We start from the raw sequence: 8,963 nt of genomic DNA, 5'->3' as shown, positions 1-8,963 counted from the left end.
TTAATCTGTCAAAAGATTAAACCAAACAAAAGATTATTGGGTTAATATTTGACCTGACATTTACTATCCCTGTAGTTCACCCATACAATGGTTGAATTATTTGAAGATTTTATGAAGTTAAGCACAGATTAGGTTCAAATCCTGAAAGGAACAATAGGCTCATACATTCCATGAAGGACAATTGTTGTCTCCTGAAAGGACAGTGACAGCAGCTTGAGAGCTCCCTAACCCAGCACAGTTTCAATGCAACTTCTCCACACAATAAAGAAAACATGTGGGTTTCTACTGCTACATAATCCAACTTGGCAAAATTACTAGGCAGCAATTGAAAAAAAAAAGCAAATTATCAGAGAAGTTGGCAAATTTTGCCTGCTTGTAAATCAACAGCAACTTCCATGCAGCAACTCATCCAGGTGAGATAAGGTAGCAGGATAATGTTGGAATCCTCATGTAACTATTGTTGGAATCATGTTGCAATCCTCACGAACAGCATGACAGAATACGAAGGGCTCTGTGGTCTGGGGTGCCTGAAAGCATCAACGTGCAGCCCACCAGTGGTTTGACCAACTTTGTGCTTAACTTGATCAGGTGAAGGCAGGAGGGGAGCAGAAAGGAATGAAAATAGTTTGTAGCACCCCGAGGTGCCCATGGAGAAGTACAAATCCTTTTGAGGGTGCTGTTCAGGAGCTCTGTGTTCTGTCTGTGCTCAGCTGAGCACACCCAGCAGCGAGCAGGGCTGGGGACACCATCTCTCACACAAAAGCTACAAGCCCTCCTCGTCCCTTTTTGTTAAGGACAGCAGAGCAGAAACAATTCCTGACATGGTGTCGCTTCTGGAGGGAAGAGAGAGCTACAGTGCAGGTCAGAACCTGTAGCCTCCAGGCAGATTTAGGGCAAATAGGACTCCACATCCTATTCTGGCTCTCAAGGATGCTCTCAGCCGTGGCTGACAGCAGCAGCCCCATTTGAAGACACAACACACAGGGATCCAACTCCATTTAATGAGCTTTGCAACCCACTTGGACACAAGGTGGTTTGAAATAAGTCAAACAACGCTCAGCTAGTCAAGGATTTTTTTAAAGTAATGCTTTCAAGCTTATACTCAAGCATACAAAGCATAAATTTTACAAATTAAAAACAATAAAATCACCCTGGAATAATGTAGTGGCTTTTCCTGTATTTACAAGGAGTGGAAAGAAGGCAGAATTCTTTTCAATTTTTCTTTTAATGTGGGTGGAAGAAGCTGAAAGTGTTTCAATGAAATCATCTTAAAGAGAGAGAGGTACTTTATCTGGCTTAAAGGTGTAGGTTTGCCTCTCCAAAAGTCTTGAGAGGAAATGCTTTACTCAAAATTCTGCTGTTAAGTTTCTGTGCAGCAGCCTCTGCTTTTCCAACTATACAAAACTAAAGAGTTCAGTAAGTATTTTTCCAAGTACCACCACAACTTCATCTTCAGGAAAGTCTGTGAACCCCCACCCTTCCGAAATCCCTCCTTTGTACAACAGAAGCAGCCACAGCTTAGCTTAAATCTGACAGGCAGAAACAAAACATGGGAACAGCAAAGACAGTCACAGGGAGGTGATGGCTTTGGGAAAAGGAGGGAGATTTGTAGCCTAATCAAACACACTTGCTATGCAGCCTTTCTGCAGAGGTATAAGACAGGATATTTTACAATCCAGCTTCTCCACATCCATAGCATGGATGAAAAAATCTTATTTGCTTTCACCAAAGACAAGGCTGGGGGAGGATGAGTGCACCACCTCTAATGACCAGATCTGTCTGCCAATGTTGGGTTTGGAACAAATCTTCTTACAAAAGTTATTTTCATATTGTTCTAAATTCAGTGGAACAAAATATGTATTTTTACACTAAAGCAAACTGATCAAAGTGGCATTTAATAGTATTTGTTAAAGTGGTTATCTAACAAAAATGGGTTAACAAAAGCCCATTCATTAGTAGTCACCAAATAAGACACTTCTCATGCATATGACAAAAATTCATTTGTGTACTGAGACATCTGTTTACTGTGTACAATATTTCCATAAATTATAATATGTTTCACAGCCCCTACCATTCAAGAATATTTCAAACAGATTATATATTATATTTGTATATGCAAACTATTTTATATACACTAATATAAAGATCCTTAGAAGTACCAATATCACTACCTTTATGCTTTCTCTAAAATGCATAGCTTTCGAGTATCTTCTTGCAGTTACCAAAAACTTTACAGATTAAAGCTGCTTATCAATGTGGCATGTTCATAAAAACAAAGTGAAATAGTTCTAGACTAATTTTATATTAACCCCCTTAAAAACGTGTTTATTTTTTAATGGAAAAAAACAACAAGCTAGTGGAAATTCAAGTAATCTATGCTCAATCATTGCCCAAATACTCTATGGAATTAAGGTAGCGTTCTAGAAGGACAGTGAACTTCTCACCCAGGGCTGTAATACTGCATTTCTCATGGAGAAAAATGCTCATCGTGCCACAAAACCGCACCACTTTCCACTTCACCCGGGAGAAGCTTTACAGGAGATTCAACAACACAAGTGTCAGAACAGAGAGGAAAAGCTGATCAGTTCTACATAAAGAAATTAGTGCTATTCCAGTTTTGTTTCTGCAGTTTGTTATTAAACAAAGTTACATTAACCATACAGTTTCTCACAAACTAAAAGTTATACATGGTTTTCAGACATCAACCGACTTCAAAAGGAAAAAAAAAAAAACAACAAAACCCCAAAACAACCAAACCCACAACTGTTAAAAGTTTGGTGTTAGAATAACCAGCCTGGGTGAAGGAAAGCCAAACTGCTGCTGTAGCTGGGGGGCTACTGATAGCTTGTTTGTTATATATAAACTTGAAGACCTCCCTACCACAAATGCCTCAAAGTGAAGAACAGAACAATCAGTAAGAAATGGGAACAAATGATTTTGTTACATCCATCATCTCGCTTAACCTTGGTGCTCTGCATCTCTCACAGCTGCTTAACAAACAATGGCTTCCCCCCCAAAAATAGCTACACAAGTAAACAGTGTTCACAGTAATGCAATCAGTAACATGTTTTGTTAGTTCCCCTAAGCCAGGTGTATCTGCAAAGCTTTATACAGTTTAATGCATTAAGTATTCCAGTAAAATTAAGTGAAAACTAAGTTTCATTCTACAGGGTAATACCTACCATACAAGACTAGATTATGTACAGTATGGGACTGGTGTGACAACTGCCAGTGTCTCATAATGTTAAACTGTTTCACTCATCAGCTTGCTCTGTGCTTGGCAAAACTTGATCTACAGACCTAAAAATCTAGAGATAGATTTGGCAAGATTAGTGCTTCCTACCACTGGGTATAAACCAGGGTGCAGCGCTGCAATCACTCGACCAGAACATCCCATACCCAGAAGATTACAATTTGTTGACTTGAAAGTCTGGACTTCACATTAAAACTATAGTTCTAACTGGAGTGAGGACAGTCAGTAAACAAATACAGATGAGGATGAACTGCATCTCTTCAGAAAGGTATGGAAGAAGTGACAAAATGCAAATTTCTGGTTTTAGACAGCCCTGCTTTGCTTAGCTCAAGGCATAAAAACAGCCCAAGTAGCTCTAAAACTACAATTCTTATTCAGCAAGCATGAAGGCAGATCCTGCACAAGATGATGCATCAGAGGCTTCAACAAGCATCCCTCCCCACCACTTGATTTCCTAACATGAGTCTTTCAGCTTACAGACATCCAGTGGCCTTCAAAGCTGTAGCAGCCACCTGGAATTGCTGCAAATTTAACCTAGGGGGGAAAAGGCCCCTGTTAAAAAAAAACCCAAAACCTCAAATGCCTCTGGGGCCATTTTGGTCATTTGTGAATATTAAGAAAAAACCTATTTCCATCAATACTCCTCCTGAAAAGATGGGTCACTGATCCATTATGAACATAGCTCTCACCATATAAAGCACCAAGAAGTCAGAAACAAGGAAGAAAAAAAACCAAATGTCCTTAAATTATGATTTACAAGTTTGTACACTATTTCCTAAGCAAAAAGTTGACCTTACTGCAAAGTTTATAGATGAAAACTTGACCAGTTACTTTTAAGGGGAATGTATATCTGGCTATAACTTAAAGGTAGAAAATATTCACTGTTCTATATACACATTTCAAACAGGAGACAGTTAAACTGAACAGTTGCCAATATAACTCCATATTAACTCACTGGCCACTAAACTAGGCATCAGCAGCCAATTAGAAAGCTTGAGTTCTGTACTTTTAAAAATGCTATTTTTCCTGTCCTGTTTAATTGTTTTTTTAAAAATGTATTATAGTGCATAGCCTAAGTCAGACTTCCAAAGAGATACAGCGCCTTTCAATGCAGTTTTTGCAGCATTTAAAAGGGACTTTTCTCCCTTCAAATTAGATGTTCATTGAAAAATCTGAATTGAGTGCTGTACTGTAGTAAAAATATTTCAGTCACAGACTGATATAAATGTATACTGTGCAGTACTAAGATTTTTTGATGTCCATCTGCACACATTTTACTTGGGCTCTTCAATCGTCCCCTTGCTGAGGTCTGTCATTTTGGGGTATTTCACTTTCTTCTGGTCCAGCTCATTCTGAGCCCACAGTAGTAGTTTCAGTAATTTTGCCAACTTGGGTGTTGATTCACGATTTTCATAGTCTAGAACAGCTTGATTAACCTCACTCCATACCTGGAAAAGAAAAACTGGAGTTCAGTGACAGTTTTCATACGATTAACACTGCTAAAGTCACACTGGGAAGATCACACCTAGAGTGCTAATTCCTCAGAAATGGCCAGGACAAAGCTCCACAGACTATAAGCCTCGAGAAAGCAAGGAAGAGAGCCAAGCAGTTGAATACATTTGGAATACATTAACACCATTTTTAAAATCTTGCTCAATAAACACTTCTGTTCTTTTGCGTATCACTATATAAGTTTTCTCTGAGCATTTCAAAAATATTTAGATTTTATTTTCATAACATACGTATAAAAGACATCAGTTCCCTTTGAGAAAGGACTACCTTCTGTCGCTGCATCATGTTCAGCAAGTCTCCAAATGGTGATTCTTCGGGATTATCAAAGGCAAGCAGAGCCAGCGTGCGCTCCATTTCTGTCAGGCATTCCCTGCTCTCCTCCCCTTGTTCTGCTAATTGGGTCTGAGCAAATTCCAGAGCTGCCTCTGTCTCACGCTGCCGAATCAGTTCAATCAAGTGCTGTTGCTACACACGAAAGACACAGCAATATTAGCCCAACAAATTAACAAATCTTCACTATTGCAAGCCTGGAAGATTCAGACACTGGTGTGTAATTTGAGACAAATACTAATCTGTAATTTGACAGTTTGAGGTCAATTCTTCTCAATGTGTGAGACAAGGAGCAGCAACTTGGCTGCAAAAGCTACTGAAAAAGAGAACTTGGTGCTTTTGGTACCAGGGTTTGAGAAGATGGATTACTAAAGGAATTCAGGCCAACATCAACTGGAAGCTGGTAAGTCACAAGGTCACTGCTGCTGTTACAAGTTTTCATGTTAATAACTGTATATAGTGGCTCCTGCACCATGCCACAAAGTTTCCCCTTGCTACCAAAAAATGCCAAGAACACCCACAGCTGCATCCTTGTTCGGTCCTAACATAACCTGAATTTCTTCACTACTTTTCCCATTCTCTCAGCAAACTCTAAGACAAAGATAAAAGTCTGCCACCTGTGCTCACCTGCAAATGGAAGTAGAGATATCTGTTGGTATCCAGCAGCTCTGGATGGAGGCTGTTTATCAATGCAATGGCTTCCTGGATCTGCCCTTTCAAGATCATCTCACGGATTTTTATTCTTTCATCCAGAGTCTCTAAATCCACGCTGGGTTCAATTCCAGACTCCATCCGAAATTTCTCTGCTGCTTCTTTAAAGCCCTCTGAAATAGGAACATTTTACCCATAGAATGTATTGCATGAAACACTTTAGAAGAAAACCTATCAGTTTAATGTGAGTGTTGTTGGTGCAATTTGGGGGTTTAAAGATTAACCCTAAATTGTGAAAAATTCTCCTCATTTATCCAAAAGGCATTTTAGAGTAAATGCTTAATTCATTCTGAACTCATGTATGCTCACTCTCCAGGGAAGCAACTTGTAGTCCAACACCTCTTAACATGGAAGCCTGTTTTATACTTAAATAAAGCACAGTGCTTATTGCAAAATGAGATTGTGAAAGTCACATTTTCAAGTGGGTGGTTTTGCTTCGCCCTCCAGCCCCAGATCTGTTTACACAGATCCAGCAGTTCTTCTGAGAAGATACACAAGAAGATATAATTCTGCTTTCTTGTGTAGTATTTCAGGTTATAACAGCTCTTTTCAACCCCAGGTCTTGCATTCACAGACACAAAACTGATTTACACCACCCACTGAGATGCTCTTCCTTCAACCCAGAGGCCTCACTACGCTCAGTGTAAACAGGGGTGTAGATGGTACAAAGGCCTCCGCCCTAGCACAGCTTCCCGGGATGGCATGCACCTAATTACTGCCAACAATTCCACAGGGGTTTGGGTTGTTCCAAGTACAAAGCCAGCCCGTGTGCTGAAGGGGTTAATATTCTGGTCTCAAATTATTTTGACAACAGTGCCCTTTCAGAGTTTATCTTTCTGCCCAGTTAAAAACTGGCTTCTGATAGTTGTTCTTGCAGCTTTCAGACTGTTATTTAACAACAGCAACTTATCTTGAGCTGCTTCAATGGCACAAAAAGGACATCACGGAGAAGCAGGTCATGTTTACAGCACTGCAGAAAACACTTTGTTTTCTCTAGCATTTAACAGAAGAGTTCAGGCTCATAAATGTCATCTGTATTCCATGAGAACTGCTCAGTCTCTGATTCTTTGTCAGTCTGCAGCTAAGAGAACACCAGAGCAGCTGGGCTTTGCTAAGAGAAGCCAACAGCAACGACTAAGTTCTCACAGCCCTTAATTCCACTCCATCCAGTTCCATATTCCACCCCAAACTGATAAAGTATGACACACATGAAGAGCCTCCAGGCATGAGGAGGTGTTTTTACCTGTGACAAGGTAGTTCATGATAAGGCGGTTCATGTCTGCTCTCTGGATATGTAAGTTATTAAGCTTTTCCATCCATTCATCTTTCGTGATTTCATCAGGTTTTTCTGCATAACTCATCCTGGACTCCAACTACAAAACAAAAGCATCTCATTTAACATGATTCAAGAAGAAATAAGTTTAATGTGTGTAAGAATTGTGTTATTGCCATCTTTAGAGCTTTCTATGAGCTCATTTAAATTAATAATCCAAAACTGACACTTATGTTAAACCAGAGTTTTTGCATTTTTTTCCTCCTCATTCCTGCACTCTCCCGTATCTATTTGCCAGGCTGTAAAGCTGCTTTCAGAAACCTCAGAATAAAAAATTCAAATACCATCTTCTTCCACTTACTCTTAAATCCACTCCATAAAAATCTTGTACAGAATTTACACAGGACATGCAGCATCAGTGTGAAACCAGCGAATCAAAGTTTGACAGCCAGACAGAAAGACAGTGACAAACACTTATAGCCATGCCTACGTAAACAATATCTGCTTTAAATCTTCACCAAAACTTCGGACAGCTCCCTATATTGCACAGCTACAAAACTGTCCGCGATATATTGCCCAGTGTACAAATCAAAGCTTTACACCAGCTCAGCTTCGCTGTCCCTGAAAGTTCTCCTGTCAGCGCTACTAAAACGTTATCTCCACTATTTTTCTAGACAATATTTCTGTTCGGATTGGCAGGCAAAGCATTTTACCAAAGCCGCGTTGAGTAGCGATTTCTACCTCCAAGTCACGACCACGGGGGCAACGAAAGAGGAGGACAGGCGGCCACAACAACAGCAACAGGCACCGCCAGCCCTGCCACACAATACGAGCGGCAGCGCGACTCCTCTTCGCCAGCCGCTTCCAACAGGTTCTCCCGTCTCTCACCCGCGGCCGAAGCCGGCCCGCACCCGGCAGCTCCGACAGCGGCAGCCCGACCCGCCCGGGCCCCGATCGCTCCCGGCCCCGCGTTCCGCCGCCCGCAACCGCGCTGGGGGAACGGGGCTCCCGCCACCCCGCGCTGCTGCTGCGGCCCGGCCCGGCTCGGCTCGCCGCAGAGCCGGCTTCCCCCGCTGGCCCGGCCCGGCCCTGCGCGGGCCACAGAGGCGCTGGGCCACGGGAGCGATCGGGGCCCGCTGGCGCGGCCCCCCCGCCGCCATCTTACCGCGCGCGCCCGGGGCCGCTCCGACGCACGAACGCGGGGCCTCCGCCGCCTCCGCCGGGCCGCAGGCGCGCGGGTCTCGCGAGAGCGGCGCTCGCGGCCAATCAGCGCGCTGGGAGCGGGCGAGAACACGCGGCCGCGGAGCGGAGCCGGGGCAGCGGGGGCAGCCATGGCGAACCCGGGGCTCTGAGGGACGCGCCGGCCTCCTCCTCCTCCTGCCCTGCGCGCCCGCTCCACGCTCCCCTCACGGCACTGAGCGCCGGCCCCGCTGCGAGCAGCCGAGGCAGAGGCTGATCCGGGCCGTGCCCGGCGCGAGGGGCGCAGGAACCGCCGTGTGAGGCGGCGGCGGCGGCTCGTGCGCGGTCACGGCGGGGTCGGTGCGAGCAGCGGTTGTAGGGAGCGGCCGTGGAGCTGCGGCCCCGGCATCTGCCAGGGAAGCGGGCTGGGCACAGCCTGCGGTATCGCTGTGCAGCCCCGGCAGCTTCCCCGTGTGTGCTCGGCGGCGCTGGGAGCTGTCATTGATGGTCTGTGTCCAAAGGCGCGGCGGCTGCTCAGGCGTTGATGAACCCGCGCCGGGGTTTGTGGGTCACTGCAGATAAAGCAGGAACGCGATGTTGCCAAAATAGGTTCTTGCAGCTGGTGAACAAGAAGCCAATCCACACACAGAGTCGAGGTATTTGATTTATTTACAGTTCTGCGCAGAAACCGGTGCTGGGTGGCAA

At 44.0% G+C, this 8,963-nt stretch overlaps 2 protein-coding genes across 7 annotated transcripts in view; one reads left to right on the top strand and one right to left on the bottom strand.

Annotated features, from left to right (window-relative positions):
- Positions 1 to 1,877: 1,877 nt before the first annotated feature.
- Positions 1,878 to 8,564, bottom strand: GID8 (GID complex subunit 8 homolog). 3 transcript variants are annotated; one of them, XM_041417793.1, is made up of 5 exons: positions 8,245 to 8,564; positions 7,050 to 7,179; positions 5,723 to 5,919; positions 5,033 to 5,230; positions 1,878 to 4,701 (listed from the first exon to the last, which is right to left on the bottom strand). In XM_041417793.1, the coding sequence occupies exons 1-5, from the start codon at positions 8,410 to 8,412 to the stop codon at positions 4,528 to 4,530; spliced, it is 867 nt and encodes a 288-aa protein (XP_041273727.1). In that variant the 5' UTR covers positions 8,413 to 8,564; the 3' UTR covers positions 1,878 to 4,527. The 3 variants fall into 3 exon arrangements, with proteins under 3 accessions (XP_041273727.1, XP_041273729.1, XP_041273728.1); XM_041417795.1 differs by lacking the exon at positions 8,245 to 8,564 and adding an exon at positions 7,793 to 8,212; XM_041417794.1 differs by lacking the exon at positions 8,245 to 8,564 and adding an exon at positions 7,821 to 8,211.
- Positions 8,565 to 8,793: 229 nt separating this feature from the next.
- Positions 8,794 to 8,963, top strand: part of DIDO1 (death inducer-obliterator 1) — a 52,957-nt gene continuing 52,787 nt past the window's right edge. For all 4 annotated transcript variants that reach the window (XM_041417789.1, XM_041417785.1, XM_041417790.1 and 1 more), the window contains exon 1: positions 8,794 to 8,914. The gene's annotated coding sequence lies outside the window, so the exon portion shown is untranslated. The remainder of the gene's footprint in view (positions 8,915 to 8,963) is intronic.

This window comes from Onychostruthus taczanowskii, unplaced genomic scaffold (genome assembly GCF_017590055.1).
Source record: "Onychostruthus taczanowskii isolate IOZ18803 unplaced genomic scaffold, ASM1759005v1 scaffold57, whole genome shotgun sequence".
NCBI classification, from domain to species: domain Eukaryota; kingdom Metazoa; phylum Chordata; class Aves; order Passeriformes; family Passeridae; genus Onychostruthus; species Onychostruthus taczanowskii.
Note: the sequence above shows the minus strand (reverse complement) of the source record. Positions and strands in the feature narration are given on the sequence as shown.

Coding starts and splice junctions, on each gene's coding strand:
- GID8 (XM_041417793.1), bottom strand. CDS start 8,412: ATGGCTGCCCCCGCTGCCCCGGCTCCGCTCCGCGGCCGCGTGTTCTCG. Junction 5,920..7,049: donor CATGAACTACCTTGTCACAG/GTAAAAACACCT, acceptor TTCCTATTTCAG/AGGGCTTTAAAGAAGCAGCA. Junction 4,702..5,032: donor ACATGATGCAGCGACAGAAG/GTAGTCCTTTCT, acceptor TTTCTTTTCCAG/GTATGGAGTGAGGTTAATCA.